Source organism: Doryrhamphus excisus, linkage group LG12 (assembly GCF_037039965.1).
Source record: "Doryrhamphus excisus strain RoL-2023G ecotype Guam linkage group LG12, RoL_Dexc_Guam_v1.1, whole genome shotgun sequence".
In the NCBI taxonomy this organism is placed as follows: Eukaryota; Metazoa; Chordata; class Actinopteri; order Syngnathiformes; family Syngnathidae; genus Doryrhamphus; species Doryrhamphus excisus.
Genome location: NC_136368.1, coordinates 15,696,432 through 15,711,706, shown reverse-complemented (window position 1 = coordinate 15,711,706; position 15,275 = coordinate 15,696,432). Strand labels below are relative to the sequence as shown.

Genomic DNA, 15,275 nt, shown 5'->3' with positions numbered 1-15,275 from the left:
CATTGCAGTAAATAATGTCAGTAATTTATTATTTTGGCCGGCGATTGCCTACATTATTATTGTCAAGTAGGGGAAACCCCTTTAAAGGAAAATAGAAATGTATTTCTCCTTTCACGTATGGTGCTAATATTGTCAGTGTAACCTGAGAGTTAATGTATTAATGTCGAATATGTACTGTCTACTGTTTTTTTTTAAATAAAAATGTTATTAAAAATATGACTGAAGTCCTTATTTTAAGATGAAATACTAAGAGGAGAACTTCATCAACAATTCATAAAGATAATGATCACTTTTGATGAGGTTTATTACTGTGGTTGCCATTAAATTATTATTATAGATGACGTGTGTAACATTATTGGATAAAAATTTTTATAGAAAATGCGCAAATAAGTAAAGTTATAAAGATTATATTAATGCAAGTGTTTTATAATATATTCTATGATTTACTTAATTCTTAATTCCTCATGTTGATATCTGTACTCGTAATAAGATGATTTGCTCACGAGTCGCCATGGTTACGGCTGGACACGCCCTTTCAGGAACAGATGCTGATGTTGCGGCGAAAGGACAGGCGCATGCGCACTGCTATTTTTTTGCCACCCATTGAGTCGGCATCGTATCTTTTGTTTCGCTAGTGTTAAAGCGAGTAACCTACGGTAAGCACGTTTGGGAAATATTTGACAATATCACATTCTTTTGTTGTTCAATTCTCTTCTGTATTCAAAAACTGTCTTTTCATTATTTGTTTCGAGTCGGACTATTTGATCAGTTGCTGCATTTGGTTTATGCTAGCAATGGAAAGATAGCTAGCCTGCTCGGCTCCGGCAGTTGATTTCTTATTTTTCATTTATTTTACATTTCATGCTACTTATTTGAGTTCAGTTCTAATTATGTTATCTATATTTTTGTTTGTTTGCACCTGCACCGGTTGGCAGTGGCGATTGTGGGGAGATTCAATAAACAAATGGGTCAATGTGTTCTATAATGATAAAACACCTCCCCAGGATAGAAGGGCGATGTAATATTTCAATAGTTGCATGACTTGTATTGTGCTTAATGTTAATGTGTTTGTAATGTTAACCTTTGTATTGATATGAATGTGATGTTGGGGGAGACAACTGGGTATTATGTACTAAATATGTACGTATAAGTATCTCCAGTTTTTATCCTGTAATGGTGTTTTTTTTTTTGGTATGTCAGTAGGTTTTGTCACAACATGACGTCACGTGCCGGCCACAAAGCTCCTGTAACCAATGGGAGTGATTTTAAAAACAGAGAGAAGGTGGCTCCACATTACCAAATGAGGCAAGTAATTTTTTAAAAAGTAACATTGTTGCAAATATTACATTTTTATGTATTATTTTAAAGGTAATTTGGCTGTGTTGAATACATATAGGTCAAACTTCGCCAGAGGATATTCATTTTAAACAGTTTTTAGAATGATCACTCTTTAAAATAACCTAAACTACCGTAAGGTGGCATTACTTCAGCCGACAACTTTGTTCCTTGCCCCCCAAAAATGTTTCATTGAAAATCATGAATGCCACATTTATCTGACCCTGTGAGGCGTTCAGGCGCATTTTTTTTTTCATTTTTATTCACATACCCCCTGTGACAATTGTCGTACCCCTTTAGGAATGAGATGTCCCCTTTAGGAACATCTATAGGGTTAAAAAAGGAAGTGTGCTTTGCTTATTAACTGTAAATGATGTGCCTGTCTCGATACTTGCAGTGCTTCCTTGAAGTCTGAGGTCCGACGCTTGAACATTGTGCACCTCCTGGTCTGGCTGCTGGTGGCCGCCCAAGTGGTTGTTAGTCACTTCAACCTGGTGTCACACGACACAGTCTCCATGCCGTACCAATGGGAGTACCCTTACTTGCTCAGCATGGTCCCCTTGCTCTGCAGCAGCCTGTCCCTCCCGAAGAGCAACATCAGCTACCTGGTGTTGTCCATGATCAGTGCAGGGCTCTTCTCGGTTGCGCCGCTGATCTATGGCGGCATGGAGATGTTCCCTGTGGCGCAGCAGCTATACCGCCACGGCAAAGCATACCGCTTCATTTTCGGCTTCTCCGCCGTGACAGTCATGTATTTGATCATGGTGGTGGCCATCCAAGTGCATGCGTGGCAGCTCTATTACATGAAGAGGCTGCTAGACTCATGGTTCAATGCCACGCAAGAGAAGAAGAAGAAATGATGATGGAGGGAAATGTTTTATATATTTTTATCTTCATGTACTATGGAACTCTGTTCATTTTTCTTGTCATACCTAACGATAAATCAAAGCTTTTTGCAGTAGTTTGTTAAAAACTGCAGAGCCTGTAACATAGAGGATCTTTGATCTTGATACAGAATCCATCCATCCATTTTCTATACAGCTTATCCTCATTAGGGTCGCGTAGGTCTGCTGGAGCCTAATACATTATCCAGTAGGTCCTTAAAAACAGGAGAGCTCTCCTGTCAGCGATCTGTGATTAGCTGTTTTTCCAGTTTGTCCGTAAACAGCAGAGTGCTCTGTCATATCCTTTAATGTATATGGGTGCACCCTGAATGGCTCTGAATTTTCTCTATTCTTGCTTTTAATTAAAACTCTATTAACCTTGTATCTTTTGATTGATAATATACTTGTTTTCACTGTGAGTTATTGTATAAAATAAATTACAATTGCCTGTCTTTACTTGTATTTTCAGGTATATTCCTGTGCTGAAATGCATGTTGACAATATACTTTAAATAAAAGATATAAAACGTTTGCATTCGACTCTATCAGGTTTGATGTGATCATTATCTTAGTGCTCCACAGCCTGTTGTGCGCGTGCGCGGTGCGACTGCCACGTACTGGTTGACGGCTGAGTGGTCACTTCCTGGTGCGGTTCTTGCTAGGCTAGTAGCAAGCAACCTACTTTAATTTTTACCCTTGTTTTTTGGTGTGGGGAGCATAAACCAAGGATTACAGCGTGGTCGTCGGGAGCAGGTAAAATACATCATTGGCTTTGGTTAGCCTGTCAGAGTCCAAAACTATACTCGCATACATTTACTGTTTTAATTCGAATGTACGTGGATAGCATACAAGCTAACCAGTTAGCCGGCTAGTGATGTTGCGTTTTAATAGCTAGCTAACGCAGGAATGGGTTCATTGTAAAAAATAAAGTCAACATTAAGGCTTACTTTTTTTCTTAATTACGAAAAACACGTATTCATTCCTATTGTACACAATTTTGAATCGATTATAGTTATTATGAGCGTTAACTTTGACAACATATTTAGTACATTCCCTTTTTCCACGGGTGGCGAGGAAGCAGACGTATTTATCGTTAATATCAAAATAAATCGCACTTTAATATTCCCTGTGTACGTTACCAGAGGCTTTATCACTGCGTCATGGTTGGGCCTCTTAAACTTCCACCGTTACAAGTATGTAGCCTATTTTCCCTTTCCTGTCAGATGACTTGTACGCCCGTGAACTCGGGCGTCTCTAGCCATAGTTGTATGTCGAAAACACATTTAGCTCACATAAAGCCTGACGGGATGATCTGGCAGTTGTTCGATGCTAACGCTAGCCACAGTCCCAAATCCCTAGCATCCAGCCAATTATTGTTCTGGCAAGAAGAATATATCCAGCTGGTGACGACTGTACACAACTTGTATGCAGAGTTATTATATTATTTAATCAGTTTTAGGGTCAAAGTCTTGTGTATCAGCATAGATGAATTGATGCCACCTCACTTGGTGACCCTTAGACTTACTGTGTATAAACGTCTTTTCAGGTGATTAGATTATCTCATTATGACGATGATGATGTCATGAGTTCCCATGACTTTAGTAAAGGCATATTCAAAATACAAAACATATTCAAATACAAAATCTAGAAGGTCCTTAAAAACAGCAGAGCGTTTCCATTACATCCATTGATGCAGTCGGTCCCTAAATGAATGTTTTTTCCACTTTTCTGACTTATAAATGTTTTATATAAATATATATATATGTGTGTGTGTGTGTGTATATATATATGTGTGTGTGTGTGTATGTAAATATATATATATATGTGTGTATGTATATATATATATGTATATATATATATGTATATATATATATAAACATCGCAAAGTTTCAGATAATGAGGTTTGCACATTTGGAAGTGAGCCATGAAAAGTTTGGGATGGCTCAAATGCTTGGTTTCAAAAGGTGTGGTAAAACTGCCAACTGCCCTTTCGTGATGTCACGGAGAAGTGGACATCCTTATATGGTTCATAGTTAGGAAGCACTTTGGGCATGTGACCAATCACAGCGGAGTGGGCATGCCCAAAGGCGGGCCATGGGTGGAATAAATTCAAACATTGTTTAGGCAATGGGTAGGTTCAGATTCAGCAAATTCTAAAAAGTTTTCTGTTATTGTGTGTAGCTGCTCTATAGGAGACCACAACTCAATACAAATGGTTGAAAAATGAGCATAATGGGTCCCCTTTAAAAGCAGCATATCACGTAAGTCACATAGACGATCTTTGTCGTTTTTGCAGTCGTCGTAATTGAGACCCAGTTTGGTTTGTTGGCTAAACAGGTTATTGAAGAAATATAAATGTTAAAGGTAAGGTGTCAATGCATTTATGCTGGTTGCCCTTCCAGTAGACTCATATAAATATGTATCCTGTTTCTGTCTGGTCAGGCGGTAGGAGCTGAAAGAGTTTGGACGGCAAAATGAACGGCCAGCTCGACTTGAGCGGGAAGCTGATCATCAAAGCCCAGCTGGGTGATGACATCAGACGCATCCCCATCCACAATGAAGACATCACTTACGACGAGCTGGTGCTGATGATGCAGCGCGTCTTCAGAGGCAAACTGCAGAGCAACGACGAGGTCACCATCAAATACAAGGACGAAGGTGGGTTATAACAATATTTTAAGGGTTCCATCTTGGCCCTCTGAAAAGTTACTAACACCAATTATGTTATTGTTGCATTTAGGTACAATAACACATTGCAATTGATTTACTTTTTTTTTATCATCTTCTCCACCCCATGTAGATGATGACCTCATCACCATCTTTGACAGCTCTGACCTCTCCTTTGCAATCCAGTGCAGTAGAATTCTCAAACTAACTTTGTTTGGTAAGATATTTCAACCATGTTATTTTACTTTTACGGGACTATATGCAGTTGGTTCCTCCAGTTGCCTCGAGGGCATCAACATTCAGATAGATAGCATTGTATCCCGTCTTCTTCCTGCACTCGTACTAAGAATATTTGTCAGCTAATGATAGCAATTTGGCAAACGTTTGGCTATTAATGTTAGGCTATACATTCGGTGATAGCTATTGTAGCATCAATATACCTGCAAATTGTTCATCTGCTCTCTTGAGACTCCCTTTGTGTCTCGCCGCTAAGGACATGTACATGATTATCAGCAGCCATGAGTGCCAGTTTTAGTTGAAGTTTTATGCAGTTTAATTCGTAATTTGAAAAATATTTTCATTTTTTTGTGCAATCTACGAGGGTTGTCACAAGAATCAATGCTTGGATACAATACAACTTTTTCAATTATATTCCGATAGCCTTGAATATCGTCCAATTACATTATTAATCCGATATCTGCACGAATCGTGCATACCTTTATGACTCTTTTGTAGAGTGAAATCTTAGAAAAGGCTTCACCAAGTGTTATTAATCAAAAAGAGAACAATAGTCAGGAACAATAGGTTTTGAGGTTTGACATTTAGACAAAAGTCAAAGCCAAATGCATACAAAGTTTTAATCAAATGTTAAAATGTTATAGAACAATAGCCACTGAAATAAAAAAGTTAAATATACTTTTGCAGTCACGGTACTTTCCCTGCAGCCGGGCTAGTGCCGTGAGCGCTTCCATCTCACTTTCTCCATGACGACAGACGGTAAACATACTTTATACCGACTTTATCCAGCAACCTTTATAACGTCTGTTCACTCCCGCTATGCAGCCTCTCCTTCATATCTCCGAGGGGATCTGCAATCGCTACGCGTACCAAAGCTAACAGCTGCTTCCGAGTGTAAACAATGGAGCAAACAGCAAACTACAAACAAGATGAACATCCATAGCTGCACACTTGCCTAAGGGGTCAGCATGGCACAAAAAACAACAAAAAAGTAATAAAGTACTATTAGACAGCTGGGATAGGCTCCAGCACGTCTGCGACCCTCGTGAGGATAAGCGGTAGAAAATGAAATTAAACTTCTTTCAAGTAATACGTTTTTTTCTTTTTCTATTGTCTTTTTATAGAAAAATAAAATGTGAAGCCGTCATGAAACCACCCAACTTCAAAATTGACCTCTTGAGCGCATGTTCTCTCAAAAGTGGAGTAACCAAGGAAGGGTGATGTTAGGTGTTTGTCCTATTTGGTGCTCATAAACAGGTTCTGCGAACACTATAGAACATTCTTAAATAGTCACTTTTGCAAAATTTAGGACCTTTTTAACTGCATCTTTAGAAGTCATTTACAGCTATCTCCCACTAGAGGGCAGTGCAGCTAATGCTTCAAACCGATCACTCACTTATGACTAATGAAAGAGTATGTTGAATTGGCTTCTAATGGGACAAGCTGTGGATAGATGTATCCATTAAAGGCCACTTTTTAATTTCAGGCATGTGGCAGAACGAGGCTACAATTATTTAGGCCTGTCAGTGCATCTATTCACATACAAGCAGTAAGGCATCTATTCACGTACAAGCAGTAACAAGCAATTGTGCGAAGAAAAACAACAATGTGCGTTTGCTCCTCTGACAACACGTTTGTTGTGTTGTGCTTCCTGTCGGTCTGTCATCATTAGTCAAGATTTGTAAGTAGGTTGTTTTATTCTTCTCTTTTCCCACTTTCCTTCCTTCCAATCAAAGCGAGGCCCTGGCTTATTGACCTCACGTGGAGCCGAGCGCCTCTCGCGTGCGTCATTTCTGCGCAAAGCGAGGAGGATAGTTGAGTCGGACGGCGTTTCATCTGAGTGCAGCGCCTCCTGACCTTGAGCATCGCTGTTCAGCATTATTCACTCAAAACAACGAGAAACGTGTGTTTGAGAAAGGAATGTCCGGAAGTCTCGTGTTTCACGTTCTTTCTTTTACTGTGGAATTTTCTCTCCAAGATCAGTTTTTAAGTGGGGGGAAATGAGAGCGCTTCAAAGTCTCAGTGTAGCACAGGTGACAAATTGTCACTATGCTGGAATCGACTGCATCATTATTTCCAGTGTTTTTAATAAAAGAGTATAAGCATGGGTGTGTCAAGAAAAACCCTTGTGGTGATTGTTTTAATATCACCTTGCACAGTTAGTCATAGACCTTTCTATTGACACTGCTTAGTAGGTGGATGGTCAAGTTTGACAACAAGATGCCACCATGCAAGACTGTGGACCCAGATGATCCATAACATTTTAACTGTTGTCATTCACAGTGAATGGTCAGCCAAGGCCTTTGGAATCCAGTCAGGTGAAGTACCTGCGCAGGGAGCTCATCGAGCTGAGGAATAAAGTCAACACGCTCCTGGATACCCTGGAGCCTCCCACAGAGCCCGGTGTTGCAGCCACAGTGCCAGAAAGTGGTAACGTTGCAGTGCAAACATACAGCCACTTCTTATTTATGCATGATAAGCAATTTAAACACAGCCACTGTCATATGCAGAATTCATCCAACGGCCGTAGATGTCACTGTGTAATCTTTTTATGAGGTTCAACGTTCATGTTGCTTTAAGTTGTGCGGCAGCTCATGTAAAAACTTGAACTGGGAATCACATGTAGTCCTTGTCGTGGAAAATTTCAGTTAGCACCAGTGCAGAGAAGAAAGAAACGGCTCAACGACAATAATGCTAAAATATAAGAATTCCATCACATTCGTTACCTCATGGAATCTGAGTGGAAGCTGTCTTAATTTTTTTTTATGTTAAACATTTTGATGTTATTTTTTAGGTCGATTGCAAAATTAACAGAATATAATAAATATATATGTTCTGCTCTCGTCCTGGTTCTCTGTGCACCACTGTTCTGTACAATGTACTTTACCCTTGTGGAAAGAGTGACTCAGGCAGGTTGAGGCAACCCTCCAAAAACAAAATCCTCCACTTGTCCGTAACATTTGCAGCGGTTTTGTCTGATGTGTCGCAGCCAACAAAAATGTGCTTTTTTTCATAGCGACATAGCTTCACTGCTTGGCACTTTGCTCAAAAGAAGCAAGATGGCTTTCATGCTGATTTTTAGCTATCAGCCATGCTCTGTCTGCATCGAAATTGGATCGAGTTGTAAAGCCACAGGGTTTTTTTTTTCTTAACATTTTTATTTTTGAACGATTATAAAGGCACAGAGCAAAATTCTTCTAAAGGTTGAAATGTTTAAATTGCTACAGTACATCCGTTATCTTGCAGGTATTTCTCCAATAAATACAATACTTAAACCAAAAAAATAAACATATATTAATGAAGCGTGCAGAAAAATTTAGGGTGCCACTTTGATGCACTTCTCAGATTACATGCACACTACACTTCTGTCGCTAGTTACAGTATGTGTACCATGTGAGAAATCGGCATGCAGCTGTACTGAACCAAAGGCTTTGCACCGCAAAATATAAATGTGAATACATGTACCAATACATCCCTATGAGATATTGCTACTGTGAATAAACACACACCAATACAGCAAATATGGAATCTGTAAAGTTGAACTTGCTTTATGTGCATTGTCAGACTACTTGTCCTACACTGTAAGCTATAAACTCGGATGCTAACAGTTTTTGCTTTTTATTTTAGAAACAGTTGATGGACGTGAAGGAAAAGTGGCAACAACAGACTCCATTGCCAAGCATGTGACACCTGTAAGCGCAGCGAGCATGTCTGCCTTTGACCCCTTAAAAAACCAGGATGAAGTCAACAAGAATGTCATTTCTGCTTTCGGCCTGAGCGAGGAACAACCCCCAGGTATTGCGCAAGTTCATCACTGCCTGTCATCTATGCAGTTATTCAGCAGTCTCCATTGGATGATGACTGTGAAACAACAACATTGATTTTGCATCGATAGCAAAATGTGCACTCCAACAGCTGTTGTTGTAAGCTGCAGGTTTATTTCAGCTGTCTTTCCTCTTTCCCCCTGCCATATGTAGCTCCGCCAGCAGCGCCCCCAGAGGAGCGCTCAGGGACCCCAGATAGCATCGCTTCCTCCTCGTCTGCAGCCCCTCAGCCAGGATTGCCTCCCCAAGGGCAGGCTCTCTTTCCTGGAGTACAGCAGGGACCCCCAGCTGGCATGGATGGTAAGCTGCGTGAACACGTGCCACGTCACGTTTACCGAAATGAAGACTTTTTTTTTTTTTCCACTGACTTGTTGTTCGGGAGGTGTGAGGTGTGAAGTTCACTTGAGTCCCCTTTTGTGCAGCCAGATGTTCAGTATCACTTCCCACCATTTTCATGGGAACGTCTACTGTGCCTGAAGCCGTTCTCTGCAGCCAGCAAAAAAAAAAGATTGTTTCCTCCCCAGGTCTTGTGGTAGATTGTCTATGGGACGTTCCTTTATTGCCTTCATCTTGTTATTCCCCCCTCATTGACACTGAGACCTTTTCATTATGACAGCCACCTGATGCACAGGAATTTTAAATGGATGCTCAGGGAGCATTTTTTTAAAGGTAACCTTGAGCTAGGCCTGCTTGGTTCTTTTAGAATGCTGCTAACAAGATCCATAAGATGACTGTGTAAGTTAATTAGAGACGGTTGTCTAACAGATGCGGGTGGACCTGATGGCAGCAATTTACATCAGTGCAGGAAAACAAATGTGTGCATATGTAGCCCCCGCACGACCTGTTGCGTGAGGACAGTTTGAGCCGTGGTGTGCGTTTGGTGTCACATGTTTATTTTACAGTAAGCTCGTGGTCTTGCTTTCTCGCGCAGAGGCATGTTCAGGCTCGGGAGAGGTAGAGAAATTTGAGGTGGAATTTTTGGAAACACTCTTGTGTCAAACTTAGAAGATGATGAATCACGTAGAAAGTTGCGGGAACATGAAGCCGCAGGAGGAGCGTCTCACTCATCGTAGTTGGTGTAACTGGGAACACTGGGTGTAGGTGCGAATGCAAGGTTTATAGCGTGTCTTTCTGTGTAAATATCCCACACATTTTTCCGATTTTTAAATTTGGTGGGTGTGGCTTGTATTCAGGTGCGCTCAATAGCTCGGAATTTATAGTAGATGCTTGATGCTTGAACGTCAATGCCAGCTTCTGGTATAACATACTTGGCGTACAGCAAAAGTCGTACAGTCATTTTCAACATAACAGGATGGGAGAAAATAGTGGCTGAGGTGTAAAAGCTACAAATTTTCACGTACTGCAATCAAACGCTTCCTCTTTTTATAGAAACTCTCAGACTGCAACGAAAGCAGCTGGTTGTATTTTGACGGGCCCCCCTCTTGGCCACACGGGAGTGAGATAAAAACCTCCTCGTGCCGATGTGGTCGTAACAGCCACTCATCCCTCTATCGCACTTACATAATAGCGCTGATGGCGCGCAGACGGAGGAAAGGATGAAAGGCAAGCCAAGTTCACACACAATAAAGACACATGTTGCTCATGTTAAAGCTGCAAACAACACATGGCTGCCACATCAGTACAGTGCTCCTCGCTTTTTTGACATTTAGAACGATCTCCCCAATATATTGTTTGTCCAGAATGATATGAATGGCATACAGCATATCATCAGGTTGAAAAGCATAATGTTGGTCTTTTATGTTCTCTCCTTAGAACACAGCAGGCCTTGTTAGGAGAGTCTGTTGCTTTGTTAAATTGCCCTTTTTTATGAACTTGGACACAAGCCCCTAAAGACAAGTTTCAAAAGAAGAAAAAAAACATTTTTTTCAAAAAGTCTCCGCTTCACTTTGCAATGATGGCTGCAGAGCGGCCCCGTCATCCTCCCTGCACACGTGCACGTAGGCAGTGTGGTCTGGTGAAGTCATCACTAATTCCAGTGTAGCAGCAGGAAGTCACTGTCTGCAAATGTAGACTTGTCTGCCGATGGAGATGCCGCCTGCCGAGCTGAAGGTGTCCAATGTGTGTAGTCCTGATAACAGGCGCACGTATCTGTCTAATTTGTTTGTGTATTTGAGTGTTTATGTCTGCAAGGTCACCTGCGTACTGCTTTTTGTAGACACGGATAACATGGATGCAGAAGTTTCCATTGAAGTGGTCCTGATTAAAGGAATTGGAATTGTTCATCATTCACAATTCTAATGCATGCGTTTTCTGTGCGTTCTAATGAGAGAAAACAAGTTTGTATGAGCTAGCTAACAATGCGTGCCATAGGACCTACCTATTTTGGCGCAAAAGCCCTAACATGTCTTGTCTTATGAACTGATTTACTAGAGCAGCCAGACACATAGTGTTACCGGACCCCACTAGCCATTTTAAATTTAATTTTCGGTTCTGTGGTTATCACATTTTTTTGTGGGGGGGCGGTTGCCATCACCAGTCGTGGCACATTTGAAAATGTATGGTCGCCTTGAGAAAATGAGCTTTGTAACTCAACAAGTGTAGTGTACAAGTGAAGTGTATATTAGGCTGACTTTTTTTTTTCTTGTGTTGTGTTCAGGTCAGGCTTACCAACAGTACCAGGCCCCTGGTGGATACCCTCCACAGCAGCCAGGTGCCCCCCCTCAGCAGCAGTATGGAATGCAGTATCCCGGTAAGAGGTTCATTTAAATATCCTCACTCATTTGTCCTGAAAGTCGGCTTCCCAAAAACTGCTAGTAGTTTTCCGGCACAATTAAAAGTGCTCTTTGTAAGCCCAACTGGGAACACACCAAAAAATCGACGTTCCAATCTTAAGTTGTTGAAAAGCACTTAACAATACTCATGAAGCAATACAAGCTTGCACAGCGATGTGCAGCGTATTACACGCTAACTGGAAAATGTGCGCAAAAATTTTCAACATTAACTGAAAAACTTGCTAACCGGGGCTAACAGGATAACTGACGTTCAACTGTATTTCTAATAGAATAATAGATAATAATTTTAGGTGATGTTTTGTGTTGTGTTTTAAATCTGTGAATAAAATTATTTTGGCATCAAAATCTTGTTTTTGTTGTTAAGTAAGCGACTTTTCAACAAAAAAATATGGACGTAAGTCGCGGTTCTGCTTGAATTTGCTTCTCTACTGAAAAAGCTAATTTTTTTTGTTTTTTGGTCAAAATCAGGTGTCGCTGAAACCACCATACTGTATGTTCTACAGCCAATTTATAAAGACCCCAAAACGCTATAAACAAACTATTTGCTGATGAAAGAAGCAATATAATATTTCATCACGTAGTTTCAATGTTTATGTAGTCCTAAAACTCAATATTCTGTGGGTCTTGAAAGTTCAGCAAAAATGCCCCAAAACTCTCTTCTCTGAAAATGGCTGGCAGTGAATGAGTTAGAGTCAATTTTAACAGCATTTTTGAAGGTAAATGTGGGATCAAATATAATTTAGTATTGTTTAAATTTTAGGGTATAGAGATGGCAATTCTCAAAATAACCAAACGATTCCTTCCTTTTGTAGCAGGATACAGCCCCCAACCAGGAGCGCCCCAACCAGCTCCACCGCAGCCCCATCAGCAGCAACAGTTCCAGAACTATGCGCCCCCTTCATCCCAGGCTCCAGCCCCAGGTCAAGCTCCCCCTGCCCCAGGCTTCCAGGGTGGCCAACAACAGCAGCCTCATCCTCCTCAGGGAGCCCAGCAGTATCCACCAGGAGCATTCCCTCCCCAAAACTATACCTCCCAGGCGTCACAGCCTGCCAATTATAGCATGCCACCCACTTCCTCCCAACCCGGGTACCAGCATCGCCCAGGGTACACCCCACCTCCGGGCAGCACCCCACCGCCCGGGGCTGCTAACCCATATGCCCGGAACCGCCCCCCTTACGGTCAGGGCTATGCTCAGCCAGGCCCTGGATATCGGTAAAAGGGGCGTGTGAATGCCCCCCAACCCCCACCCACCCACCAACACACACACACACACAACGCTTGTGGCTCTTTTGACTGGGGGCGGTCTTACCCTTATGAATAACAGATCCAAAAACAAGCAACCCCCTTTCTGATGGTTTAGTGTTTTTATGCTGTCTCTCCCAACATACCACTGGCCTACTCGTCATTAGGATTTTTTTCTGTTATCCTTTCCCTTCTATTTCCTGTCACAATCTCTACCCTCTTGTATCATGATAATGGCGCTCACATGGAAGACCAGAAGAGGTTATTTTGTCGTTCTTTTCCCTGGTAACACTTCATTGCCTCACCTGACATCATGACTGACATCTGACACAATGAAACGTTACCCTGTTTTGTGTTTTTACTATTTGCGGCACCCATGGCGATGGAAACACTAAGTGAAGGTGAACGGGAAGAGGGGTAATCCCCACATAAAGGCTTTTGCCCACTCTTGTTCTTTCTCTATTGTATCACTGGTTTTTACTAATACATAAAAAAAATCATCTTCAGGTGAGATTAGTCGTCCGTGTATAAAAATGTAACATTTTTTTCTTTAACACAATAAATGATTGAGTCCCATTTTTTTGTTCATCTTTCTGTGAATACTCTTCTGTATACTTCTGTGGCCTTTTCTTTTCCACTTTCCTCTCGAGAAAACACATTTGGGAATACTGATGTCATGCCGTGGGTATTATTTTGTTTTCCTGTTTTGAGGCTTGCGGGCCGCCTGGATGTGTTCTAAGGGTAGCACGCGGTTCTCTCATCCATGTCAAAAGTGTCCTGGCGAATGTGTTTATTAAAGACCATTTTGCAGAAGTTATCGAACACACGTTTCCAAGCCCCAAAATTGCTCATCTTGGATGGATTTGACCGCATAATGGTTGGAAAATTATGAGCGCCTTTTTAAATATGGATGCCGTTCACCTCAAGAGCTGAATATAACATCACAGTCTGTGTGTTCCATGCAATTCAAAGGGGGGTTTTAAACTAAAAAATAACGCCATTTGGTACGGGCAGCAAGTACTTCAGCCTTGGTTAGCCAGAAGACCACATACAAGGAAGCTAGAAAGCAGAAATTTGCCTGCAGCATCATACCATAAAGTTAAGACTTAATGGACCTGCCCAGAATTTGACCAGTATTGCTGTTTGTGGCACCAGTACTTCCAAATCCAGTCTGCCTTGTATTTTGTGCAAAATCAGGTTAGCCCATTGCCCATTCAGTCATCTGTGCTCTTTGTGTTTTAGTTTAGTCAATTGCAAATGCTGACATACAAACTGATGTGTTCTTCACGATAACTTAGTTGATGGCTAACTTAAAGGGGACCTATTATGCTCTTTCCACTTTTCTGACCAATAAATGTAGTTGGAATGTTGTATTCTCATGTTAAACGATGCCAAAGTTTCAGTGAATGAGGTTTGTGCATTTGGAAGTGAGCCCCAAAAAGAAGTTTAGATGGTTGAAAATGCTCTGTGTCAGAGGGCGCTCTATAAAATGTTTCTTTTGTGATGTCACAGAGAAGCGGCCTTCCTTATGGCTGTGGCTGTTGACCGTTTACGAAACAAGCTCAGGTAGACGTTATTAGAGTTGTTGATTCCCAGCAAGAGGAAAAATATTTTCATCTGTCAACGGCATTTTATTTTCATGAGACTGTTTTTGTGAACATGAATGTGAAATATGCGCCAAACTGTTGCTGAAGCCAGAAGCAGCACACTCTCGCAGGGAAAGGTATGTTAATATCGGACACGCTATGCGTCCACAGGGGTGGCGAGAACCACAGTGCTCACCGATGTCTGGCAGTCCCGCAAAAACATGTGATGATCACGTTTCCACTACTGATGTTGTGCCAAGTTTGTCTGCAGTTGGTACACACAGCGCCCTCACATCCGGTTTTTGAGCTCTTATGGCACCCGCTGTTCCTCTGACAAAGTGTGTCTGACAGTGATTGCTGCTCCTCAGGTAGGCGAGGTTGAACTCCACCGCACCAGCGGTGCTATGTTACCACTCAAGTTCATACATGAAAAGTTGGGTCTCCAGCTAGTAGCTCATGAGCTCCAAATAGCTTGTAAACACTTTTCAAGTAGCGCTTCAAAGACTTCATTTATTAACTCCTATACCCACTAAACCACAGTAGATAAGAAGCACTTTGGTCGTGTGACCAATCACAGTGGAGTGGGCGATGGGTGGAACTGATTTGGCAGGAAACACAAATCAAAGGAAATACAGCTTAAATAGGTGCAGATTCTGGAAGACCTAAAAAGTTTTCTGTGCTGGTTATTGTGTGTAGCTGCTCTATAGGAGTCCACAACTCAATTCAAACGGTTGAAAAATTGCTAGTG

At 41.5% G+C, this 15,275-nt stretch overlaps 2 protein-coding genes across 2 annotated transcripts; both read left to right on the top strand.

Annotated features, from left to right (window-relative positions):
* Positions 1-545: 545 nt before the first annotated feature.
* jagn1a (jagunal homolog 1a) lies at positions 546-2,738 on the top strand. The gene is made up of 3 exons (XM_058082871.2): positions 546-656; positions 1,204-1,305; positions 1,733-2,738. Exons 2-3 carry the CDS (start codon positions 1,217-1,219, stop codon positions 2,193-2,195), a joined length of 552 nt encoding a protein of 183 aa, XP_057938854.2. The 5' UTR covers positions 546-656; positions 1,204-1,216; the 3' UTR covers positions 2,196-2,738.
* A 66-nt stretch (positions 2,739-2,804) lies between these two features.
* On the top strand, positions 2,805-13,517 carry tfg (trafficking from ER to golgi regulator). Its single transcript, XM_058082870.2, has 8 exons — positions 2,805-2,971; positions 4,661-4,876; positions 5,019-5,102; positions 7,406-7,552; positions 8,750-8,917; positions 9,100-9,246; positions 11,564-11,656; positions 12,512-13,517. The coding sequence occupies exons 2-8, from the start codon at positions 4,693-4,695 to the stop codon at positions 12,913-12,915; spliced, it is 1,227 nt and encodes a 408-aa protein (XP_057938853.1). The 5' UTR covers positions 2,805-2,971; positions 4,661-4,692; the 3' UTR covers positions 12,916-13,517.
* Positions 13,518-15,275: the final 1,758 nt, after the last annotated feature.